Source organism: Betta splendens, chromosome 22 (genome assembly GCF_900634795.4).
Source record: "Betta splendens chromosome 22, fBetSpl5.4, whole genome shotgun sequence".
Taxonomy (NCBI): domain Eukaryota; kingdom Metazoa; phylum Chordata; class Actinopteri; order Anabantiformes; family Osphronemidae; genus Betta; species Betta splendens.
Genome location: NC_040900.2, coordinates 15,309,763 through 15,336,814, shown reverse-complemented (window position 1 = coordinate 15,336,814; position 27,052 = coordinate 15,309,763). Strand labels below are relative to the sequence as shown.

The following is a 27,052-nucleotide window of genomic DNA, read 5'->3' as shown; positions in this document are numbered from 1 at the left end:
TCATGCCTGGAAGTGTTCAGACCACAGGTTGAATATCGTGTTTAACACAAAAGGAAGGAAGCGCTTTTTTCCTCTCAGTGATTAAAAAGTCTGCCTGAAAAGAGCTTTTCTTGAGAAGGTCCAGTGGGCCTGTTCTGGTTGCTGAAGGTTTTCTTCAGTCACCCTATTAAACAGTTAACACAGAAACCGAGCTTGAGAAAACAAGTGGGGGATTTGTTCAGTCTCCCAAATACACACATTTTTGTCTTTAATTGGCCACCATAGTCATTTTGGGTGTTTAAGTCATTAGTTTATGGACCTATAAATAGTTTCTTACACTTAGTGCAAGGCGAAGACAAAGGGGCAACACAGCGAGCATAAACCATAACAGCATACTCTGAATTAAATCTTCTCTTTGCTATCTCTGATGACCCTCGAGCTTTTAAGAGTGCAGCCTTGTCCTGATTATTTGAGAGTCCACTCTCAAATAATAGTTTAGATCATCTGTAGGATGTGTCTAACTACACACTGTGGTTTCCAAGAAGCATTCATCCTGGTGAGCTTTGAAGCTACAGTCTCTGGTTCCTCCCCTCGCTCAGTTCTCATGTCAGGACATGCATGCAGTTTCTACCTGACTTTTCCTAATGCAACTGTATAAAGTGTTCAGCTGCACATCGGCAGGTATTTGCAGAAGGTAACTCTTTACACGTCTTCTTATAAGCACTCGGGTGAGGAATGTTTAAGTGAGGGACAGTCTATTTGTTGCCAATGTGAAGCGAAAAACTTGGCATTTAATGAGAAATCTGTCTTGTAAAAGTATTTTATCAACTTTATCTTAAACTTTATATTTACATTATAACATTACATTTACATTACATTACATTTACACTTTTACAATTACATTTACTTTACATTATAAGTTGTAGCAGTAGGGCAGTGGTTCTTAAGCTTCTTGGAGGTGCTGAACCCCACCAGTTTCATGTGCACATTCACCGAACCCTTCTTTATTGAAAAATAAAATTAGATTTTCTTTTTTAATTATAGACATGAATATATGTTTTACTGGTTTACAAAATGGAATTGAATTAACATCACTGTGTTCCAAGAACAAAACCAATACAATGTGTGAACTCAAAATTACATACATAATTTTTTACAAAGACATAATCATTTGTAATACTACCACACTGAAATGGTTTTAATTTTACCCTATGCATTCCATACAAAATATGAACTTATTACCTAATTTCTATTAGGCTACACGTTACTATAATAATGAAAATTTACTGTTTTCTTTACTGAGGGATTTGACCTCATTCAACAGGTTGAATCCGTCCCTGAAACGTAGCGTCCAAATCACAGACAGGCCGATACAGATGCTTAGTTTGTTGACCAGTTTCTGCATCACCAGAGTCTTTTCTTTTTCTGGTTTGCTGTAGTTCTGAACTCGTTTGCTTATTTCACTCTCATTGTGATGCTGGATGAACGGTGCAACTGTGCAAACAAACACGAGCAAATCATTGAACCAATCAGCAGTGCTGCTGATTTGATTGACAGAGTGGAGGAGCCAACCAGCTACAAGTGAAGAAGGTTTCTGTGACACGTGCGTCAATCAAAACGACATCAAAACATGACGAACAGCAGTGTTTCATATCGCAGATCATTCCCACCAAAACTATCGTATAAATACGAGAATTATTGTATGTCTGGCAACACTGGCGCCAAATTCTCTGCAGCACATATTGACCAAGCAATGTAGCGGGATCATCTGCAGTCAACGATCATCGAGCGGGGCGTGTCATCACGAATCACAGTAATAATCATGAGTCAGGAGCGTGTCTTGACCTTGAGAATGATTCACCGAACCCCTAGGGTTCGATCAAACCCTTTGGAGTCAAATTAGGGTCAGATTAGATTTGTGCGTGCGTAATCCAATCTGTGCATGCGTAAACCGATCTGTGCGTGTGTTACCAGATTTGTACTTGTAGATTTAGTGAGGCTATACTATGCTTACACTTATTATTTGGGGCGTTAAAATTACGCACAAATCGTGGGTAAATTTACAAGTACAAATCTGGTTACGCACGCACAGATAGGTTTACGCACTCAGATTTGATTATGCACGCATCTGGTTACGCACGCACAGAGCGGTTTACACACGCACAAATCTAATCTGACCCTAATTTGACTCCATAGAACCTAAGTTAAACACTGCAGTAGGGACATCAATGGGTGTAGCACACAGAGGTGTTCTCATTTTTACGTCTGTTGGAGTATTTAGTTACAGTTGTACTGTAGCTGCAAAGTCAATTTTAAATGCATGAGTACTGTAGTATTGCTTCATGTCGTTAAAGATGTGTGTATATAATTAGGAAACAGTGTTCTGATAATTAATAAGAGGATGCTTGACTAACATCTCCTCTTGAATGTTATTGCATTGCATCTGAAACTCCAAAATATGACTTTGTCTTGGCTCAGAAGCACTGAACACAGGCTTTGTGCCAAGAGCTTTTCTACGTGCCACTTGGACTGAGAAACATAGGTTTGTTAACCAGATTTTCTGTCTGGCCTACATTTGTTTTTCAGCTGTTTTATCAAGGGACTTTTAGTTTTTAGGCATGACTGGAAATTACGTTTCCTCTGTGTCTAATGACAATACTCCATACCTTCACAGTGAATTGAGTTGGTAAAATGATTACTCTTATACTAATTCTGTTTTGCCAACATCTTTTACAAATGCTGGAGTTTTACCTGTATAGTTTGTTTTACTAATGTTGAAGCTTGAGAAATCGAGGATTTTCTTTAGTCTTTGTCTATTTTTTTATAGCAAATAGTTCTGCTTGGTAAATTTTTGATTTTAAAAAGTTGGCGGATTGTTCTCTGCTTACATGTCTTTACCCATGCCTGTGTTCACCACCCCAAGACAGTGTCCCTGTGTGATTAAATGACACTATTAGTGAGTCAGGGACAGAAAGTGGAGTTTCATTGTGTGGAATTTGCTGCAGTCAGGGTTTGTGAGGAATTCAGTCTCAGGCATTCAGCTGCATTATGGAATGTAGAGCCAGAAATCCTCAAAGCCTTGTTCATTTGCACAGGCCTTAGTTAACTGTTGAAAAGAACTCTACTGGCCTATTTCTGTGTCTGTCCAGAGTAGAAACAGCTGGTGAATTTGGGCAGAGTTTATTTAACTTTTTTCTAAGTTTTAAAATACGGTTACCAAGGCCAATGTGTCTAGGAATGTGATATTTTAATCAGTTACTTGTTGTTGTTGTAGTAGTGACTAGTGAGTGACTAGTAACTAGTGACTAGTAACTAGTATGAACAGCAATCATTAATTGCTTAATTGTTGTGATTTTCTTGCAAGAAGGAGTAAATTAAGACTTGGTAACTTTAATTAGTTACTTAATTAGTAAGAATTAGGGCTGGTGATCTGACTATGGTGTACCCCACTTGAGTGTCATCTTAAATATGCTACAGTGTGCCTGCGACCTTGCAAGGATTAAGCTGTTAAAATAGTGAGTGAGTGATTGGATGATTGAGTGACAGACTTAGGTGTTTGTTACAAACAAGTTAAGTAAATTAAACACAGTGACATTTTAAATCATTGTTGATTAATCAGTTGAGTGAAATCATATAATGTTAAACAATAATATTAAACATAACAAACAATCAAATTCAATTTGTATTCCAGCTAACATTGGTCCAGATGCTTGAAACAACTCAGTTCATTTTTAAGCAAGAATATGTTTTACAGAGACACATTGCAATCATGGTTGGAGAACGTGGCTTGTTGGTTCTCCAACTTGGTGTGAAACTAACTAGGTTCACAAAAAGAGTCATTCACCCTCCAATCCTTGGCAAGACCATCTGAACATGAGGAGGGAGAGAATGAGAGGAGAGGTCCAAAAGTGATGATAGCTGAATTGCACAGGAATCAGGTTCACTCGTTGTTGTGGCTGAGATTGAAACTTTACAGAACCTTTTTGAAATTTCCTTTTTTGTTTTGAATATAGATATATAGTTTTATGATTGACATTATGTTTACTTCACAATTTAAAATTAATTGTTGTAAAATTCCTCACACATTACATGGGGATTTTAAAAGACTAATGTTTTTGTTTAGTTATTATGTCAGTGAGTAGTGATACTGACTTAAATAAATATTTATAGTTGGTCATAAATCAATATTGTAATACTGCTATGCAAGGGTAACCCCCTCTGTCCCGAATTGTCTTCAGTGTGCGTACAGTACAGTACTGGATACAGTTTCATCTCAGACACAGTGTACCCAAATTGTCTTCATTGTGTAGTCTGAATAAGTCATTCCAATTATGATTTGAGAAATCCAAACTTTGCACCTTAGTTTATGCCAAAAAGCTGCGGTGCAAAAAAATCATTTAGTTTCTTGTGGAGCACACATCTGTTTCTAGCAATGAACTAGTAATTTGTGTTTTTAACTGGATACTCAAGGCACACAATAAATGCATGTGTATGTAATGTACCACCAATCCACAAGGGCAACCATGTTCATTGAGTATGCCCTACACTACAGTAGAGTAGATTATGGAAAGGTTTTGATAGATGTGCAGCAAAATGTATTTTATTGGTCAGCACACGTGTTATTTATTTATTGGCAGGTTTTTACTTCTACTGACGGCACTGTAATAATATATAACTTATAGGAGTTAATTAAGTGTTCACAGGACTTTACAATTTCACTGATCAATAACAAATTCACAAACTTTACAATAAAGCATCTACCACATCGTCAGCCATTACACCACAGGAACTATGTATGTATAACAGATAGTCTACCTGCAAGAAGGAACTCGGAGCCCTAAATACACAACAAAAGCCCGACAGATAGCTCACAATGTGTCTCTGATATGATATGAAAAATAATGACTTTTAATAGCAGAACCTCACAACTTGAAAAAGAGCTTTGTTGCATATTTCAGCCTCAGATGTGAGGAAAGTGCAGTGTTGATTGAGCCCCTTATTTAATGTGAAAAGTGAAGTGATTTGTGGGTACCAGTTCATTATAAATGAAGTGTATCCACTTCACCGTTTTATCTTATATTGATATAGGTAGTAGGACTGGACTTCTGTGTTCATTGTAACAGCCAAAATCCTACCATATCTGTGGGACTCGACTTCTTCCAAAGCGAGTGAACAACTGTAGCCAACATCGAAAGATAGGTAAGATTTTAGTGCGTGCCAAAACAGGGAAAAGGTGCGATTGACACTTGAATCTGGTTAGTATTTCATAATGAGGCATTGTTCAGTTTGCCTTACAGTATTTTCAGACTGGTTCTAACTGTCACGGAACGTCAGAGAAAGGACCCACATGCACAACACAGAGAACTCAGACGGGTAGTAGTGTTCAAAGGTTTAATTCAGCTCTCGGTATAACAGACGGTCCGGGTCATGCACAGGAGGTCATAGATTACGGTACAGGTGGAGCAGGCTGATTCAGGTCCAGGGACACGCAGAGTCTCGGTAACAGGAAGCCAGGGTTTACAGTACCGTTTAGGAGCAGGCTATCTCGGCGTCGGGCGGTCAGGTTTGGTATTACTAGAGCTTTCCAGGCGACAGTACAGTTCAGGAGCAGGCGAGTGTCCGGAGTCAGGAAACAAAACAGGATCAAGAAACATGCAGGCGGGATAACTAAGCGCTGGAAGGTGAGGTAATAGAATCAACGATCTGGCGAAGAACTAAGGAAACAGGTGGTGGTTAAATACAAGAAGTTGATTACTGATTTAAAACAGGTGTGTGTAATGAGGACCGGGAGTGAAGCGGGAACTGCTGTGGTGTGACCAGAAACGGAAGTGCTTACAAAATAAAACCGGAAACTGGAACCAAAACCTGACAAGGTAAAACAGAAAAGTCCTTTCAAAATAAAACTGAGAACGAAAACCTGACACTAACAAACCTACGTAAAAGAAAGACTGAATAATGTCCACATACTATAGACCCCATAGCCATAAAAATCCATTTACAGTAGCATAATAATAACAAACAACCTCCTCTTTATTATGTTTTCATGACTACATTCTTGCAGTCACTCAATAAGTGTTTTTTTTCTCCTGAACACTTTGTTTAAAGAATGCCATCCACACTGACTCACTACCTTTCCCACATTTCTCTAGCTCCTTCAAAATTAAGCATCACAAAAGAGTGCGGGAGAAGTGAGATTGCAGCAGATTGCCTTTTATTTGGAATATGATACACGTGTCATAGTTTATCTGAAAAGAAAGGCAAACCCCAAATCAAAACGCAGATTTTTGGCAGTGTTGCCATATCATGATCTCAGTCACACTCGTGTTCACACGTGAATACACTGGTGCTGCTGTAATCACCTCCATTACTGTCTGGCTGCAGAGTCCTTCCTTTCCAGCGGTGGTTCCAGATAAAGTCCTGTGGGGACTTTATCAGTCTATAATGCTACAGCATTATATAAATGTATGTTACATGCATCAAACACAGCCTAAATAATAAACAAGAATGTAAGATGATAACCAACAGCATCAGGCCCTGCCAGGATTAGCCCACATAAAGCTTCTGTGGCACTCGATACTTTGGCCAAACCTAATCCTAATAGAAGCCTAATAATCTGCAGCTCAAATGAAAGCTAATGATCTAAGGAATCTAAGGATATGCGCCAAAGCATCCTAGCTATCAGATGTAGTAAGTTATGAGCCAAAAACAACAAATGCTAAGCTAATCGCTAGCTAAATAAACATTCAAGTATTGCCATATAAAGTCCACATTACTGGTGAACCAATGCCATTATTTGTTATTCCTACATTCTGGGAAGTTATCCGATTACTCTGTGACTTTCTAGCCTTCCCACAGAGCTTGTCTGAAGTAATTTATTGGTCGGCCATCTGGTCACGTTTTTTTATTGCACGTAGGCCATAAAACATGTGGGTGAGTCCCAATGGCTTGGAGTCCTGTCAATCCTGGGTTGGTGTTTTTAGGCCAATCGCATGGCTTCTAATGAGTAAACTGACACCTCACTGACCACAGTCAGTTGTTGCTATGCAGAGATTAGCTCTTATTTAAGTCAGTGAGTTATGCAGAGCCAGTCCTGATTTTACCTCTTAAAAAGGACTGGATAGCCATTCATCCGACTCATCCATTATCTTCGCCTGTTTTTTTCTGTTTTCTGTCATGTAAATGTTTATTGTAAATAGCAGGCTTTTGTTAATTTGCTGCAGTTATAAGTGTTAATTTTCCATGTTCTAGTGTTCCCCCGGCCCTTAGAGCTGTAGGCAAGTTGCTAGAGCTTTTCCTTGGTTCAACACGTCTGGGCAGTGCATTCTTCACTCTGCACCTTTAGCCCATTGACTGGAAAGAGATGTTTGCAGGTGCTGACTTATGATGACCTTCAACAAAGATTGACTAAGAATATCAATATTATATATTAATATTATTAGATATGTAAACAATTTTGAGCTGGGAAAACAATATTTTTCCAATTATAAACAAACAGAATGTTTGTTGCCTATAATGCATCTAACATGGGAGCTCTTGACTTGACTCAAACACCATAACACTACATTTCTGCAGTAACAGTAGTAACATTAGAGTGATGTGTAAAGAGCAGTTATTTCTGATGCTTGGTAACACTAGTTTACATTACTGAAGTAACGTAAGAAGTCAATACATAATCAGTGATATTGTTATTGTTTCATAAGAAATGTGAATTGCAAAAATTATTATTTCCAACACAATCTATATAGGACAGAGTTAAATCTTCTCAAGAAATTGTCAGGAGTACTTGTATTAAATGAGAAACACTGTGTGTGGCTGCTACATTCCTCATCTCATATCCTATATGAAACTGGGATTCACTCTAATTTGATCCATGTGTGAAGGCTATAATGGCGTAAATTACTTGTAGACACTTCATTGGCTATGAAATCAGTTTTTCACAGAAAAACCCTGAAACATATTTAAAGATGTAACTTCTTAGTGCTTCTGTCTGTTGTGCATGTGGATGGAAATTAAAAAGAAGTTTCCAAAAGATCAACATCTAAATTAAGTCAATATGCTTGAGATGAATTTCATAGTGTGTATCGTCGGAGTTCACTTAAAATCAAAAGGCAAGGTGTTGTCTTTCAAAAAGGACTCCCATGAATCTCATCAGTCTGCTGTCTTGACAGTTTTGCATAAGCAGTGACGTATATTAAGTCTCTGTGACCCAGTTCCAGAGTGTTTACTTTGTAAGGTAATTGGCCTAGAAGAATGTTGGTTCAAGATGTGTGTGGAAGTTACTGGAGTCAGTGAGACCGTGCGAGAGGAGTTAATGAAGATTTCTGTTTTTTTAATTAAGTGATACATCTGCTTTGTGGTTCACCTTAAATGCTTGGAGGCCTTTTTACGTTTTCAGTGGGTGTAAGCAGCAAATCCTGTAATTTGACAGAACATGTAAATTGTGAGGGACTGATTGCATTTCATAATACTCTTGTGTTATAAAGCCATACATGTACCTTACATCAGATGACTCAAATTAAATTATGTCAGTGTTTCAAATTGTCAAATAATAATTGAGGCCCTATGAGGTTAACAATAATTAAGACAGGAGGTAAGTCAGCAGTGTTTAGTGTCATGTACTGTACATGCACGGTGGCTGGTCTAAGCCAGTTGAGGAACTATGTTACTGCTCCCTATATTCATCATAAAGGAAATACATTCTGAATTTGCTGTTGTAGGCCTAAATTCTATATTCTAGATGTACATAAATCTATAAAAAAATTTTAGACGAACTTTAAATACATCTGTACTCATGATTATAGCCTAACAAAAGCATTCCTGTAAGCTGAGTCATTTTCACATGATCACTCGGCTGTGGATTTGCTCTATGTCTATTGCATTGGGTTTATGTACATATTGTCTGACCATTCCCTACTGAACAGTGTTGTAATATGTACAAGGATATGAATATTTCTTTCTTTTCTACAGAGACCTGAGATTCAACAAAATCAAGGATTTACAACCAGGTTCCTTCAGGCAATTAAAGAACCTCAACACACTGTAAGTCCTTCTGGTCTTCATGCACAATTGAGACCTACATCGAAACATTGTTATAGACATATGGTACAGGGTACGGTACATGCATGGCTTTGGGGTCTTATTAATATCTTTACAGTAAATTGTTATTTGTTTTTCAAGCATTGTTGAATTTTTTTCTAATTTGGCTTGTGTGCACAGGGCCTTGTTAGTGTAAGATCAAGTTCAAAGTAATGGCCCTTTAGGCAGGTAAAAAATCTCAAATTTGTCTATCAGCCAGACAACCATGTGGACTGTTGAGGGCTTTATATCCTGAGCAACACTTTGTGCCTTCAGGCTGCAGTTCAGCAGACAGAAGATGTCCTGATGGTGCAGTCACACACAGATACAAAGTAGCTGGCAGCAGCTGGACTCTGGGGAAACTGAACAGTAGTTGTGAAAGGGAGTTGTGTTGTATTCAATCATTTGATTTAAATGCTCTGCACCTAACGACAAGTGGTGTTTTAACAAATCTGCCACCACCAGATTCCAGATTCACGTGTAACCTGGTTGGCCAGGTTCTTTTCTATATGAACTTTACAAGTTCTTCTCGTGTCCTCCTTGGATCTCTTTGGGTACTCTGGCTTCCTCTCACAATGTGACAGGATAACTGTCGATTCAAAATTGCCCATATGTGTAAGTGTGACTGTGAATGGCTGTCTATACATACTGTATGTGTGGTCCTGTGATGCACATGGTGACTGGGACAGGCTCGAGCACACCCCTGACCCTGAGGAGGATGAACTGTTCAGCTGAGAATGTTGTTGTAAAAAATAATTTAATCTTATACCAGACAAATTGTGATTAAATTGTAATCACTTTGAGTACATGTACACTGTATCTGTATCTTATGTTCTGTTGATCATTTTTGTCTTGAAACCACAAAATAACCATTCCTTTTTTTCATCAGTCTCCTCAATAACAACCATATACGAAGGATTCCCAGAGGGGCATTTGAAGACCTGGAAAATCTCAAATATCTGTGAGTTGCCCCCATGTCAGTTTGAGACAGTATGTCAGTATCTTTTATGTTCCTGGATTGTTCAGTAAGGATGCATTAGTGCAGTGTACAGAAAAGAAAAATCCCTTTGACCGGTGCTTTGTATTTATGTGTCTGAAGCGTTGAACTGAAGGCACATTTAAAAACAGTGGTTGTTCTGAGGTGTGTACAGCTTCACGGTTTCTGTTAAATTGCTAGTTTGCTCACATTGTTAGTCACTTACGTGGCCTTAGGTTACAGTAATGTCTGTGCTTACAGTGAGAGATATGCTGATTTTGTGTAGTGTAAGAGTGTAGTAAAGATTCAATATTAATTCAGTTAATTTGTGTTTAATATAATATTTAAATTTAATGTGTGATTAGGTATTTCTTTGCATCTGTTCTGCGTTATTTTGATGTTTTGAGAGTAAAGATGATATATTGTATGTTGTGCCTGATGCCCGATTACTAATTAATGACATAATATTAGTAGTATCTACTAAAGATGTGTATTTGTGGGTCTGGTCACCGTTCAAGTGACTGCTTCTCCCGGGTTGGGGTGGGTGGGAGGGGCTAGGAAGGTGCTGCAGTCCCTGCCTGGGGCCATATGGGCCATGAATAAGAACAAGTAAATGGTGCGTTGGGTGTAAGAATGTATGTGAGAGTGCATGGGTTCATGTATGATTGAATAGTTGTTTGTGAGAGAGTTTGTGGTAGTGTGTTGACGTGGGTACGGGTGTGCGTCTGAGGGGGGTGCCAGAAGGGGGTGCCAGGAGATATGGGCGAATAGGGTAGGCCCCACTCCGTTCATTTGGGGCCCACTCTGGCGGGCTCCCTAAGGACCGTGGGTCCTCGGGCTCCACTCTTTCAGGCCGACCCTCCCGCCGGGGGGAGTGTTTGCCCCTGGTTCTCATGGGGTGGACAGCGTTGACCCCCGGTGGCCCACTCTGACCTCGGGTGCTGTCTCTGTGGCTGCTGCAGCTCTGCCTGGGGGGCTCTGTGTGGGCGGCTTGGGTTGCAACACCTGCCCTCCTGAACTGAAGGTGTGTGGGCTCCCTGGCTGCTGGGATTCTTCCCTCTGCTTGTTGGATGGGCGTAGTGGCCGAGCCCCTCACATCACCCTGGATTTCACAAGTCTGCCTCAACCTCTGTATTACTGTACTTATCATTATCAATAATAATAATGTGTGATTATGGTAGTTGTGATGTTGTATGTCATGGCTATTATTTAAGTTTTATGAGATGAGATATATAATATTGTATGAGTGTGTGCACATACCTTAACACTATTATTAGTCTTAATATTAATTTCACAGGTAAACCACAGTGCAGCAGTTGTTTAGTTATGTGTCAGCCTAAGGTACATTCCTATGAATTTATTTATGCCTATTGTTTGCTTAACTGATTTGTTTGGTTCAGCAGCTGGTTGCACACTGTCCATCACAATGTGGCATTCAGCCTAATACATGCTGCTTGTTGAACTGCTGGACACGAAAAAAAAAGTGATACAAGATGGTATAAACTTTATTCGCAAGAAAGAGCCACTTCACTTGTTTACTGAAATAGACAACAGAGTTTGCAATCTTGTACGACTGTATAGTAATTCGATCCTTTACCTAATTAGTAAGTGAATTTTTAGAGCCCCTTGCTTTTAAGAGCATACTAGCCATAGAGTCTGCTTCACTTTGCTCTAACCTTTGTTATTAGGGTAACATCTCCCTCTGCAGTTCTCCTTTCATGTTCTCTATAGCTCGAGGCTAAATTGTTACTCACGGTTCACCTCTTCACTTCTTTTGGTATTTATTCCCTGTCATTTTTGACATCCTCCAAACCCACACCCCCAGTCTTTCCCATGACTAACTGTAAGAAACGTACACATAGGTTTTGATTAGTGAATGTTGATATATATTTAAAGTGGTAGCACTCGTGTCATCAAGTGTGTTAGCTTCTGTGCCCTGCATTTCATTGTAACATGCTTTGTTGCTATGGGTCACTATTAATATCATAATGTTTAATAATTTTTTAGTTTACCAAAATTATAAATGAAATGCAATCAAAAAATTCTGTTAGTAAGTTAACTTAAGACAATTGTTGGATTTTATCTTGAAGTGATCTACCTCTCCTTGCTCTGTCATGCTCTGCACAGTCCTTCAGGTATTAACAAACCAAAGTGAATGATGATACAGAACTTCGTATTAGAATCTTTATTTTTACAATTTTCTACCTTAGCTAGGCTGAGAAGTTTGAAATTGCTTAATTGTTGCCCACTTTCACTCAGTGTCTTCGTAATGTTTTTCCACTGACTAGTATTACATTAAAAACGACACGTACAATTGCACTTTGGAAGTGTCAAACCACTTCTGCTGAGAGAGAGAGAGAGAGAGAGAGAGAGAGAGAGAGAGAGAGAGAGAGAATATGAATGTGTGCGTGCATGTGTGTGGGCGTGCCCGTGTGCCTGTTACTAATGTTGCTGGTTATCTCTCCTTTCAGCTATTTGTACAAGAATGAAATCCAATCAATTGACAGACAAGCATTTAAGGGGCTTGTATCTCTTGAGCAACTGTAAGTGAACAACGTCTTCATCCGTCTTCTCCTTCTGCTTGCCCTACTTGCTCCTACTCGAAATGTGTACCCGCCACAGTGAAAATTGCTTTAAATACTGTACTTAATGAGGCTTAGTATAGTCTGTATATGTAATTTTGATGATGATGATTTAACAGTGCAAAACAGGTCAACCATGTTGGCAAAATTTTGTAACTGTTGAACGTTGTGTAAACTTTACAAGTACATGTGTCATCATCGCACTGTTTATATTTTATATATTTCCAGTAAATCTGCAGCCTCCCTCCAGCACCCCCTCACGTGACCCTCTCTCCACTCCTCTATTTTCACAATGCATGCCATGTGTCCACCCATCCTTGCATGTCTCATTGACCCCCTTTGAACCTGTTGCATGAGATGCACGTCTCATGATCAAAACAATAGATAAGCACAATCCTATTTGAAGCTCAACGCACAATATCCATCCCTGTGCTGCTAGTAATGCTAGTAGTGTGGCTTGGCTCTATCCTGCTACTGCCAGTCCCACGTTTATATACCCTGACCTTACATCCTGTTCCTGAGTGTCACACGTACATTCTATAGTTCTCCACAGCTTTTACAACTGCCTTTTTGCATCCAGCCCTCCTTGCATGCTCAAGAATTAAGGTACAATACCATTCGCTACTTCATGCTATAGTTACCTCTAATAATGACAGCTGGTAAAAGCATTGATTGGTGTAGTGCACGAGGGAGATACTGAAAGGAAAGTTTTATGTTATGCACCCTAGTACAAAGCAGGTTTTTAAAACTCTTGGAGAAGACTTTGACTTTTAGAAAATAGATGTGACCAAAACTATGGTCTGACTCATGGAAGCAGAGGACAAAACCCTTCAAGTAGTTTTACACAATCACATTTTGCTCAAGATCAAGAATATATTTGTAAGTGTAATTAATTCTCATCAATTCAAAATAGAGCATAAAAATACTTTACAGTTTTTGTGGTTGTTTTTGATTTATGTGTTTTTTTACAATGACACCAACATCTAATATTTAAAATAATATTGCATTTTATTTTGTAATTTGTGGTGCTCTGGTCTTTGTGTCTGTTTTGCTGCTTTGCTTTTTTTCTGCTGCTTTGACTGTTGCTTACCCTGCCTATTAAAGCAGATACAATTAACAGTTATTCATATAATCATCATTTAATTCATATGGAAATCTGTTAGTTTACGGGGTGTTTTTTTCAAGCACAGAAGGTTGGGGAAACCAGGTTTGCATTATGTGAAATAACATTGCACAGAAATGTGAATAATCTTATTTGAAGCCCAGCCTGTCATAAAGTTTCAGACCCTAGCTACATTCAGCTAGAGCTACCTGAATATGTTGCAGTAATCTGAAGTGCTAGGCATAACCAGATAATTACAGAAAAATACTACAATGGTGTCACTGATAATTTTTGTAGTTGATTGGACAATTTGTTAGATTGTATAAAAGAATGATTCAATATAAATCTTTATAATCAGATTTATTGTGTTTTCTCTGGTTTTCTTTATTTCTCAAGGTATCTTCATTTCAATAACATTGAGTCTTTGGAACCAGAGTCCTTCACCCACCTACCAAAGCTGGAACGACTGTAAGTCGTTCCTATCTGACCTTTAACCAACAATTCCTAAAATGTACTGTATACAGGTCACATGAGCCCCATCTGCCTTATGGTGGACTTGTGCCAATATCGCTGTTATTTGTTCCTAGTATAATAGCTCTGTTCTGTATAGGGGTATTTTATAGTATAGTATGTATATATGTAGTACCATGTTTGGTGGTCTATTGCCAAATGAAAACTCACGTAATCTCAGTGTCCATGCTTATATTCTTTGTTAGCTGTGGTTGTAAGCTAAATAATAATTTAAACAGTTTTCCACAGTGGGTCATATACATTATAGCCTGTTAGCGTCTAGTATTCCCTCTGATAGAAATCCTGTTGAGTTTCTATTTTACTTTTTCTGTTCATGGGTCAGTGGCTGCCAAACATTTTTCAATCACTGTTGAAAGAGGCATAAAAGTTTTGTTCAGGTTAAGATAGAAGTTGGAGAACAGGATGACAAATTTGATTGCAAATGTTTCTGTTTTCTAAAAATAATCCTACAGAAACAGAACGATTTGGGCATCTAGCCAAAGAATAGAAGTCCCAAGGCTCAAGTGTAGCATTTTCTCATATTTCTTGTCATTTGGGAATGCAACTTCTAAAAAAAAACCACCTTTGTATTTTTTAAATAGCTTCTATTCGCTAATCCATTCATTACACTAGCCACTTCTCCTGTTTTCTGAGCTCCTGGCTCATAAGGGTGCTGAAACCAATCCCAGCTGTTACTATGCTAGAGACAGACATGCTTCTAGCACAGTAACATTTTAAATCTTGTAATGTAAAAGATGATGTGATGATAATGATAATGAAACCTAAAGCTTTTCTCTCCCATTAGATTTTTGCACAACAACAGAATTACCCAACTAGTTCCAGGAACATTCTCTCATCTTCAGGCCATGAAGCGACTGTGAGTAAAATAGTGCAACCAACCACTAATCTGTCTACTTTATGTGAGAATTTATTTCTGTAGCAGTTTCTGCAGCTAACCCTTATGATGTTTGTTATCCAGTGGGTAATGTTTATCAGTTCAATGTCATACCGCACTGCTCTTATGCTTCTTTGAATGCAATTTGGTCACTTTTAAAAGTGTCACATCCTCTGACATCCACCCAACAGAGTGAAGATGTGCAGTAGGATAATGCTCATTTCACTCCTTTAATCCAGTTAAAGTTCTTGAAAAGCGTGTTACTGTGATGATGTAAAATTGAAAGCTAAAGTCATGCCATACTGAGATTATGTCCCATTGTGTAGATAAAGATAAGCTTTTAGTTAATATCCAACCAAAGGGGATTTTCCTAACACTGATAATGTTTATACTTTTATACATCATATAGCATATGCTTCATGTTTAGCCTTATTGTGTAATGTAAGGCGTGTTGTCTTTGTGAAGGCGGCTGGATTCCAATTCCTTAAACTGTGATTGTGAGTTGCTGTGGCTGGCTGACCTTCTGAAGCAGTACGCAGAGTCGGGCAATGCACAGGCTGCAGCCACCTGTGACTACCCGAGCCACCTGCAGGGAAGATCTGTGGCAACGCTCACAGCTGAGGAGCTCAACTGTGGTAAGACAAAAGAAACTGAATATCCAGAAAGACATCTGATACGTCATGGATAGTTTGTTGGCTCACTCAAAACAAAGACTGTCATGGATTTTGGGACTAACCTAATGAGCTTTAGGTTTATTGTTTTTAAATTCCCTTTTACTAACACTTGCAGCATTAAAGGGACCGATTATACTGCTTTTCATGCTAAACAATATTGGCCTGCAATGTCTCAATAAGGTATCTTATTGTTGGTAAACGTACATACCTTCACCCCTGAGCTAGGCAGCAGATGTCTGTGTGCCAACAGTCCGCAGTGGTTTCTCTGTTTGACATCTTACATGTGAGTAACTGGGATGTTCCCCTAGCTGGAACCTATTCCAGCTGCCTTAGAGGTTGGGGGTTTACCCTGGACAGGTCACCAGTCCATCACAGGGCAGAGAGACAGACAACCATTCACAGTTCTCAAATGTTCAAATGTAAGCAAATTTAATTTATGTAAAATGTCTGAGCACCAAAGAATTAAAAGTAGATTAATTGTTCAAAGACATTAATATTTATGAGCTCCATTAACTTTTTGACAGTGTTTAAGTATAGCGCCCTCAATCTTTATAAGTTAGTAGAACTGTTTGGATTTACAGTGCACTTATTGTAGAGACCCGACTACTTAGCAACTAAGCTTGTAACAAAACATTTAGCATGCATGTTGGAATTTGACAGAACAATGCTATAATCAAAAATCACAAATCGACTGGGGCTGTGACACATGACAACATAATAACAGACATAACCACGCTTTTCTTTGCAATAACCTATTGTAGCGATCATCCTGCTCTAAGCCCTAGAGTGCAAAGGGCTAACGGCACGCTAGTGGCTAATGCAAAAGACTGTACAGACTGCAGTCATTAGCAGTAACTGCAGTCATTAGCAGTAACGATTATTGTTGATAAAGGCAAGCTAACAACGCGTTAACGGCTATAGAACATACAGAAGTGACGCCATGTGCCACAAAATTCCAGCTAGAGACCCAGACCGCTAAGGTGCTGTCATGCCACTAGCTTACCCTGCATATGTGTGTGGTTACATTAACCCACAGCAGCGCATTACAACAGGACAAACACTCGATCGACTGCTCTCTGGTTGTAGCCGCTAGCATACCACTAGCTATTAGCTTGTCTCATACATGTGGGTTACTACATTTTAAACAGACAAACTAAAATCATAGACATCAAGACATCATTTATCAAGCATGTACTTACTACAGCAAGTGGATGACCGACTGTAGGAATAGATCCTTTCTTCAACGGTAGATTGAAACAGTTTTGATGTAAGTTAGAACAAGGGATGCAACATTGAAGCGACGATAATGGTGGAAAGCCAGTTTCGGTTCAGTATCATTGTGGAAGGAGGTGGGTTTTGCTGGGAGGAGTCTCCCCTAGTGAGTCACGTTTGGCCAAAGTCTCAGAACCAACTGTCTTTCTCGTACTCTCTTTTGATTGAATAAAATAGCAAAATGTGAAAAAGTAGGAAATGCACATTTATCATGCTTAGTGTGTGTAAACATGATTCATGATCGGTTATATGAATGCTCCAGAATGCCTAAAAAGTGGATTTTGCATAATCGGTCGCCTTTAATAGTGAATGGAGTAGTTAATTTTCACATGTTCTTACACACTGTACAATACCTCTACTTTTCCTGAAAACAGACATGCAGATACATGCTCTTATTGCGTCTGAGGCATGTAGACATCCAGCTGTGTCTTATCTGGATGAATAATCAGGACCCTTTCAATTGGGTCTTCAGCATCAAATCACCAGCAGTCTGTCGTTTTATAAAATGATACTGGTGTACTGTACCAACATCTTTTGTGACAATCAGCAGTTCATGCCGCTAGATGAGCTCTTGTGTTGTTTGGTTTCTTCACACTCCTGTTGTTTTGTTGTTCCTCATTTCCTTTGTTCTGATGATAGTTAATTTGATACACCTGTGTTTATTTCTATGTAAGCCCTGTCTTTTGTGGGATTCCTTGCTGGTGTGTCGTACAAGCTGTAAGCACGGCAGTTACTCAGAGTGTTGATACGTGGAGTTTGTGTTTTCTGTCCTGTTCTCTTCTTTTGTTAAGGTTTGTACCTTTCATGTCATTCTGTGTTTAGTACAGTAGTACAGAGCTGTTTTTAGTCGTTTCGCTGTTGTTTTCACAGTGCTTTTAAGTTCAGTTATCATTCTAAGCCTTGGTCCTGCCCACGCAGTGAGTTTATGTTTTTTGTATCTAATAAATTATTAGGAGTTATACCAGTTCCTTTTTGGGTCGTGGCTTTTGGGTTCTCCCTCTTCCCTTTTTCCCTGTGACCTGGTCTGTGGAGGCGATCAGGGATACGTGTCCCGTGTCCCCTGTGACTCGTCAAGTCCCGGTAACAGGTATGGGTGGAGTTTGTAACATCTTTGGACATTACAGAGTAAACAGGGCATACTGGAATTTTATGGCTTTATGAAAGAACCCTAAAAACTATTTTTTAGTATATAAAGATGGTTAAAGAAATACTTACTACTAGTGTACATAGATAAATACTTGTGACCAACATATAGAGAAGAAAAGCACAGAAGTCTCACTTTATGTCTGTTGCTGCAGGGGGAGGCAGTCTAATCTAGTTTACAGCTGACTGTTCATGTAATCCCTTTTTACATTTTAGACACTAAGTGTTTGGCCAACTTGCCCAGTCTTGCTCAATGTGTCCCCCTCTGCTGCATCTGTATGCATAGCAAGACAGTGTTGAAAGAATGCCCGCCTATAAACAAAACTCTTACCCCTCCATTCTGTTTTATTCTCTCTGTAGTCTATATAGAACAACGCACAGCCACTTAAACTGCTTTAAAACCATCAAAATCAAAGTTGCATCTGAAGAGCACATTGCCTCCTTGATGGAGTCTGGATTACCACAAATAAGATTTCAAATTCATTAGAATTACCAACTCTATTGCAAATGTGGATTAATTTTTAAATATAAATGTGGTGGAGGTATGGTTTGAGTCTGAGGTTTTAGAGTTTGGTATTAATGTAGATTTTCCCACATCCCATGGACAGCACTCCATGTAGCACTGTGCAGAGAGTGCTTCAGAACTGTGTCTCCATATTTACTGCACAATACGTTTGTGTTGCAGCATCCAGTGTGTGCCAGGGTTTGGTAGTTATGAGTCTGTGTTTCCTTTGGGGAAAGTCCTGTTAGGGGGACATACTGACTATTTTAAAGCTTAAGTGGTCACAATCCTTTCTTCCTCCTGTGGCCATCAATCTTTATAAGCCTTCCCCCTGAAATCTCCGTGATCTGAACTCTGTTTTGAGTTTGTACCCTTAGGTCATTATATTGAAATCCTGTCATGTCTTTGTCTTTTGCTGTGATAATGTCAAGATAAGGAATTTGAACTACAGCATTTAAGCAAGCAGCTAGCAATGTGCCGGTTTACTGTATGTCCAGTAGAGCATCTTACTGTATGGCTTCACCATAATGCAACTCTCATTACATGGCACCCTAGGAAAGAGTCTTAAGGACAATACACAGACTGGTGGGCATATTGTGCAAACACGAACAAATGCATACAACAAAATGGGATTGTAACCTGTGCATTTTCATCCTGTAACTGTCTTCTCTAACCTTCTCCTCTAGAGGTACCTAGGATCACCTCTGAGCCCCAGGATGTTGATGTTACATCAGGGAACACTGTCTACTTCACCTGTAGAGCTGAAGGCAACCCTAAACCACAGATCATCTGGCTCAGGAACAAGTGAGACAAGATGCCTTAACATTATGGCCACCTTGTAGTTTTATTTATGCATTATTATTAAAAACGATATTCATTATGTTCATTTAGTTCGGTTATGTATTTCTGTGCCCTCTTTGCAGCAATGCTCTAAACATGCGCGAGGACAGTCGTCTGAACCTGCTGGAGGACGGTACACTGATGATACAAGACACCAGGGAGACAGATCAGGGAGTTTACCAATGTATGGCAAAAAATATTGCTGGGGAGGTCAAGACTTCACAGGTCACACTGCGATATTTCGGAGCCCCTTGTAAGTAAACAAAGCCTGATGGCCTGCAAAATGTTGTTTATATACAAACAGAGACACACACAAAACCAAAGATTTAGTGATGTCTCTCTAAGGAACAGTTTATGTGGGGGGTGTTTTGCATTTCCTGTCAGCGTGATGTCAGTGTGTGCCTGTGTACATATTTGCTCATACTCTGTATTCGTTTGCCAAATATGGAAAATCAACCACATTTGGTGACACGCTTAGTAAGATAGTGTAAATTTAATGTGCTGCAGTCTGAGCAACTACAGTCAACCGTTTACAAAAATCAGCATTATTTTCAGTGATTTGCTTTGGAACATTTAGTTAATCGCTCTTTTTAAACCAGTGTCACAGGCACTGCATTAGTTTAAATCGATTTCTATGTTATTTCCTTTTTTTATACTCCCAGCCCGACCAAGTTTTGTAATTCAGCCCCAGAACACTGAAGTGTTGGTCGGAGAGAGCGTGACCCTGGAGTGCAGTGCTACAGGCCAGCCCCAGCCCCGTGTGTCCTGGACACGAGGTGACCGAACACCGCTGCCCAACGATGCCCGTATTAACATCACCCCCTCCGGAGGGCTGTTTATACAGAACGTGGTCCAAGCTGATGGAGGACAATATACCTGTTTTGCCTCCAATAATGTTGACACTATACATGCTACAGCTTATATCATCGTACAAGGTGATAATCAAAATCTGTTTTTTATATTACATTTATGAATTTAAACAGTAATTTTTATAATAAAAAATCTTTTCCCATCAGCATTTCCACAGTTTATAGTCACACCACAGGATCAGTCAGTGTTGGAGGATCAAACTGTGGAGTTCCCCTGTGAGGCAAGTGGCTACCCACAGCCGGTGATTGCCTGGACACGTGGCAGCAGTCCGTTGCCCCTTGACAGTCGTCACACAGTCTTGTCTTCTGGTACTCTCCGCATCACCCGTGTTGCAGCTCATGATGAGGGCCAGTACGAGTGCCAGGCAGCCAGCCCTGTGGGGAATGCTCACACCACTGTGCAGCTCAGTATTATGCAAAGAGGTAAGATTAAACAGTCAGCCTTAGCCATCTTAGATGATTGGACAAGATACCATGTACAGAGGCAGCCGGTAAAAGTGTCTACCCCCACCGTGTTTGGGTTTCAAATCTGCCGCGTCAGTGCCGGGTTTGTATTGCGGGAGGAGTGTGTTACGTCCTTCTGGCCTGTAGGTGGCGATTGACTCCCACTTTTGGTCCTGAAACATCGTAGTTGCTTACGTCATATAGCCTCTTGTAGAACAACCAATGATCAGGTCTTGGGTGGCCTAGTGGTTAACGTGCATGGCCACAACGTTTTTTTTTGTCCAGGGTTCGAGTCTGAGTGGAAGCAGTTTTTTTATTTTAATTATTGGAAAAACAGCGTCTCATCATCATCATGTGATCACGAGATGACAACGTTGTATTACTTAGTGCATGAATCGCCAAGACCATGAACCGCTGGTCGCGTTATAGTATGAAGTTATGAACGTAAGTAAATTATGGCAAATTATGGCAGTTACTGTAACCCTGATTTCTTGCTGTTGGTACGGGCAATTTTCTTTACGTGGAATGCTTCTTTAATGCACCACACGGCAAGACAGTACGGCACATGTACACTTTTGTCTTTACGCCGCGCTTATCCAACGCGCGTCACATTTTCTTGTCCCCCGTCAACAAGGACAGGTAGGAACTAATGTTGATGACAAATAAAATCACAGTAGCTGAAATGTCACGTTTCCCAAACATAAAATAAAAAAAATAAAAAGGAATACTAACTAAGGTTACACTACTACAATTTAAAAAAGTGAATAAGGATGATCTAGACCAGAGGTCTGCCACCGGTAACACCCACGTTTTAAATGAAAAAAACAAACACTGGGAGCCGCGGAGGGCGGCAATATTATATTATTTGAGAACATTCAACATTTGTTTTTTAATCCAAAGAAGACATAAAAGTCGGGGCTCAGAGATCTAACCGATGCTAAAACATTGTCAAGGCATCGACAAGGACAGCTAACTCGCTTTTCCCTGCTTCAAACAGCTGTTTTAACTGAGAGCAACCTGTGCGGCATCACCGGTCAATCTGTAAACGTATTAATTTTTTTTTGTAAATAAAAATAATGTTTGCCCTGTTCAAACCTGCATGGGGAATTCTGAAAGCGGCTGAGCAACTTCGTAGGAACACATTTCATATGGTACAGGTGAAAGGGAGACTAACAACACAACGCAGCCGAGGCTGTAGCAGCAGAGAAACGCAGATCTTTGTCCTGCGTGTTGATGAGCGTTTCCCATCCCCCAGTGTCACCGCTCTGGGACGTGGATGGCCACGCCCACTTTCATTCACCAGGCGGACATGAAAGAGGAAATAACGAAATAAACAGCTGGTTAACTTTGTGGGAACATGGCTGTAGCTCTGCAATGACTTTATGTGGTACAGGTGAAAGGAATAATAACAAAATAAACAGCTGGTTAACTTCGTAGGAACACCTTGTAGTAGGAACTGGTATATTTAGAAAACCCAGTAGTCCTAGTGTTAAGGTGTGTGAACTGGGGAGGAGACGGCAGCAGCGACTGAAGAGCGACTGAATAGAGTTGATATCTTCCCCGCTGACAGGCGCATTCATTTGATAATGCACGTATCTTGGCTGACAGTTCAGTCAAAAACCATACTGAATCTTTATTAAACCGTCCCTGAATAACAAATATGAATTGCAGTTTCTTCCTTGATTATCCATGATTATTATGAAAGAAGCGCAAATCTTCGCCAGTCCAAATTGTGCAATTAATACTGTGTTTACAATAAAGGTAATAAATAATAATATTAGTATTTTCATTTTAAAAAGCACTGCATATTTTAAACGAAGTCAAAGTGCTACAAATAACTTAGATCAGAAAGCTACGATAAATACATACGTTTATTTTTGCAGAGTAAACGTATGTAGAACAAACTACTTGCTGCATTAATGAGTCTTAGACCTGCAGCTGATCACGCCGCCCGATGCTGCCCAGTCTCTCAAAGAGCTTTGTCCTGAAGCTGAAGTATTTCTCACCTGCTGATCGAGTAGTAGCAACACATTAGCATGTCTATGCGTCTCTACGAAGGAGGGGGGAGGGGTGTGTAGATTTCCTTTGCGACTGTGAGCAAACATGAGACAAACAAAAGCTTGGTCGAACTCAGATCCAAGTCATCTGAGTACGAAACACATCACATATCATTCGATCTCGAGTTTCATTGAGCGGCAGTCTGGAGCTCTCTGCTAAGACTGCTGCCCCGCGACCCGTCCACGGATGAGCTTCCATTAAAAATTAAAAGCAGAGGTTTTTAGTTTTACGTTTTTCTCTAAACGAAAAAAAACAGCTTAAAATTCAAGTCCGTGTGTTTTTGTTAAAAAATATTTTTGTTCAGTTTATTGGTTTGTAATGCGGTGCTTTTATTCAGGATAGATAGACGGATGGGAAATCAAAGTTTTGAAACGTACACGGGCCGAATAAGTCACATCAGCCACTCATTCAGTTACAATGACACGCACAGTCAAAACAAATTCTCGCTACATCTCGTGCACCACTGCCCCGTTCCTCTCGTAGCTTGCATTTGCACATCCATACATTTGTGTATTGGTCACTCTCTGTCTGGACACATGACTCCGAAACACGTCACGTGTTTGTGTAAGAGATTGATGTCTCCACCAAATTATAAGCAGAGGTAACGAGAGAACGACTTTTTGTTTTCCGTTTGTCTCTAAACAATAAAACATATTAACTCCAATTCCGTGTCTTTTTGTAAAAAACAAATATTTTTGCCTGTTTTATTGGTTTGTAAGGCGGTGCTTTGATTAAAATCCGTTTGCCGCTCATCGAAAGAGAAACGAAAACGCCGGTGAAAGTGGCTGGATGGACGGATGGGAAATGAAAATGTTGAAACGTACACGGGTCAAATAAGTCTCTCAGCCTCAGTTACAATGACACGCACAGTCAAAACAAGTCAAACTGCAGTTCTGCAGACACAGAGTAAACGCGTAGGAACAAACATGTTGCTGTAATGCGTCGCTGTAGATCTGCTGATTTCTGGCGTCCTGTCAAAATTACGACCGACAACTGCTGTAAAACAAATTCCTATGATTATTACGGTTATTTACGTAAAATCTACGACTATTGTAAAACATTCATTAACAAGTTGTGGAAGTTTAAAACCTAAATAAGCGGCTGTAGTCGCAGATGGACTGCGCTCTACGTCTTTACTTGCGCATTCAAATTATATTAATTCAACCGCGACGCATAATCATGGTATTATGTGAAGCCAATATGTTGTATCAGATGTTAGAGCGGTGGGTGTGTGCATATCCTTAAGAGACACCTGCTATTTAAAAACATGAAAAAGCTGAGGAGAATGAAAACAAGAATGTGTTGCTGCTGTGGCGCTGCCTGTTTTAAACCACACAGAACAATTATAACTTCGCAGTGAACAGAAAACAGCTAAGCCATCAACAAGTTGTTGCCCTTCACACTCCCCATGTTTTAGCACACAACAGATACTTAATAGTAAAGACTTAATAGTAAAATAGGTCTGGTGTAATATATGTGTGTTACAGGTAGAAATGAACAGTCGGACCTCAGTTACGCTGTAGTGCTTTGGAGGCTTCTAATCAACGCTGCGCCACCTGGTGGTGAAAACGAGACTAGCGTCCTGATTTTTTCCAGCCGGCTGCAGGATTAAAAATCTTTAGTCAGCGACGCACTCGCTGCGCCGTGGCGACGCGGCAGTACTGCAGTAAAAACCCTAGTCACTTTGAACCGCTGCCACTGTACAGTCGTAGCACTTCAAAGCGACCACCTTTTTTACCGCAGTACGTGCGCGTCGCCAGCGCGCCACGGGTGCGTCCCCGACTAAGGATTTTTAATCCTGCAGCAAGCTGAAAAAAATCAGGGTGCTAGTCTCGTGTTAACCACCAGGCGGCGCAAAGATGGGAGGTCCGACTGTTCATTCCTATCTGTGTCTGCACATTAAGCACAAAAAACGATGTCATGGAATTGTATCATTAAATGTAGAGTAGTTCATTTTTAAATATTATAGATTATTATGCATCTTTGCTCGCTAGTGTTTGTTGTCAATTGCCGAAGCTGCTGATGTTTTTACAGTTTCCAGGCCAGCAGAGAGACACAGTCCCTCCTCCAGCCAATCCAATAGAATAATATAAGTATAATAACTTAAAATAGGAATCTATATTTATTCATCAATCTGTGTTATAAATGTATTTTATTTGTATATCTTTACTCGTCTTCTGGTTTGTTGATCATGAGGAAAAAATACAAAACAAACTTGGTTTTCGTTTCAACTCGTAATATTAATTAACGGAATTCAGGTGTTGTTGTTTTTTCGACACAACGCACGGAGTTGGATTTAAAGCTGATTTTTCGTTTTGAGAAAAAAACAGAGAACGAAAAACTAAGTCGTTGTCTTGTTATAGCAGCTTTTAAGTTTAACCAAACTCTTAAAATTTACTCAGACCGCAATGACCTATAGTTTGCTCTTATTCTGAATGAAACGTAAGAGCCTGAATGACGATGTGTCCAGGTAGAGCTTAACTGGAAATGTATGCTTGTCAAATGCAGGCAACAAGAGAATCGGGGAAGTGGCGTCACCGTCTGAAGCAGACAGTGATGTGACGTTCCAACGATGGTGCTGATGAGCCACCTATTCATAGGCAGATGACTTGGATCAAGTTATCAATGCGCGCTAGTGTTTGCTGTCAACTGCTGAAGTTGCTGCTGTCCTTATACAGTATGTCCTGGGGGAAGGGGAAACGCTCATCAACACGCAGGACACACATCTGCGTTTCTCTGCTGCTACAGCCTCGGCTGCGTTGGGTTGTTAGTGTCCCTTTCACCTGTACCATATGAAATGTGTTCCTACGAAGCTGATCAGCCGCTTTCACAATCAGAACCGTTTTTATTCCCCAGGTTTGAACAGGGCAAACATTATTTTTATTTACAAAAAAAATTAAAACGTTCACATGTGATTTGCCCGCTTTGATGTAGACAAAACTCTTGAAAGCGTTTTACTTTACATTCCGTTCATTTCGTTATTCCCACTTTCATAGCTGTCTGATAAATAAAAGTGGGCGGGGCTATCAGTCCCGTAGCAAAGGTAAGCGCTGACTGTGGGGGTGGGGGCATCAACATGGACAAAGACCTGTGTTCCTCTGCTACAGCCTCCTCTTTCAGCCTGTTGTAATTTCAAATGCTGCACTGAGCTCTCTTTTACTTTTATAAGTTTTGTGTCTACATGAAAGCGGGAGGAAAAACGTCCATGCGTGTGTCACCGCTGAAAGCGGCTGGTGAACCTCTTGGGAACATGGCTGTAGCTCTGCAATGACTTTATGTGGTACAGTGTCCCTGCTCTGGGACGTGGATGGCCCGCGCCCATTTTCATTCATCAGACGGACATGAAAGAGGGAATACGAAATAAACAGCTGGTTAACTTTGTAGGAACATGGCTGTAGCTCTGCAATGACTTTATGTGGTACAGGTGAAAGCAGTAATAACGAAATAAACGGAATATAAAACGTAAACGCTTTCAAGCGTTTTCTGTTCACCCAAACTTGATGGGTGTACAGTCATCTTTTCAGAAAAATTTTAGCATGTGCATGTTGTGTAAATGAATAACGAAATTAACAGAATCTACGTTTGAAAAAATTGTGAAGAGTTCCGTGTTTACATGAAAGCGGGCAGAACGACGTCCGTGTATGACTCACTGCCGAAAGCGGCTGGTGAACCTCTTGGGAACATGGCTGTAGCTCTGTTAAATAATACAGACAGCCAGCCCTATTAATCATTTGTTATGATCTTGTATGCCAAAATATAAAAATGTTTAGTAATTACAACTTCTGCTTTCACCGGGATTCGAACCCGGGGTAAAAAATTGACACATCAAGGCTGTTAAACAATAAACAAACCATTACACCACGGAGGCGTAAATATATAGCTCCACATGGGCCTATATAACAAAACTATAGGACAGCTTCATAAAGGCCAGTGTGGGAGCGCCACCTATAGGCCAAATAGAGGTAACACAGCTCCAACGCGCTAAAAACCCGGTCATACCGCGCTGAAAATGCAAACAGATTGCCGTAAAGGCTGACACTTTTAAGTGCTACGACTGTACAAGTTAGTTAATGGTTTTGTAGATTAATGGTATTAAAAAGACCTACCTGTAAATATATTTTCATTGAAGGG

General features: G+C 39.9%; 1 protein-coding gene across 2 annotated transcripts in view; it reads left to right on the top strand.

Moving 5' to 3' along the window:
* LOC114848125 (peroxidasin) overlaps positions 1-27,052 on the top strand; it is a 64,065-nt gene that overhangs the window by 657 nt on the left and 36,356 nt on the right. Inside the window, exons 2-11 of one of the 2 annotated variants that reach the window (XM_029138349.3) lie at positions 8,947-9,018; positions 9,944-10,015; positions 12,502-12,573; positions 14,111-14,182; positions 15,030-15,101; positions 15,585-15,754; positions 19,397-19,514; positions 19,634-19,803; positions 20,213-20,485; positions 20,567-20,842. In XM_029138349.3, coding sequence (XP_028994182.1) covers positions 8,947-9,018; positions 9,944-10,015; positions 12,502-12,573; positions 14,111-14,182; positions 15,030-15,101; positions 15,585-15,754; positions 19,397-19,514; positions 19,634-19,803; positions 20,213-20,485; positions 20,567-20,842 — 1,367 coding nt within the window. The remainder of the gene's footprint in view (positions 1-8,946; positions 9,019-9,943; positions 10,016-12,501; positions 12,574-14,110; positions 14,183-15,029; positions 15,102-15,584; positions 15,755-19,396; positions 19,515-19,633; positions 19,804-20,212; positions 20,486-20,566; positions 20,843-27,052) is intronic. The other variant, XM_029138350.3, reaches the window with a different exon arrangement.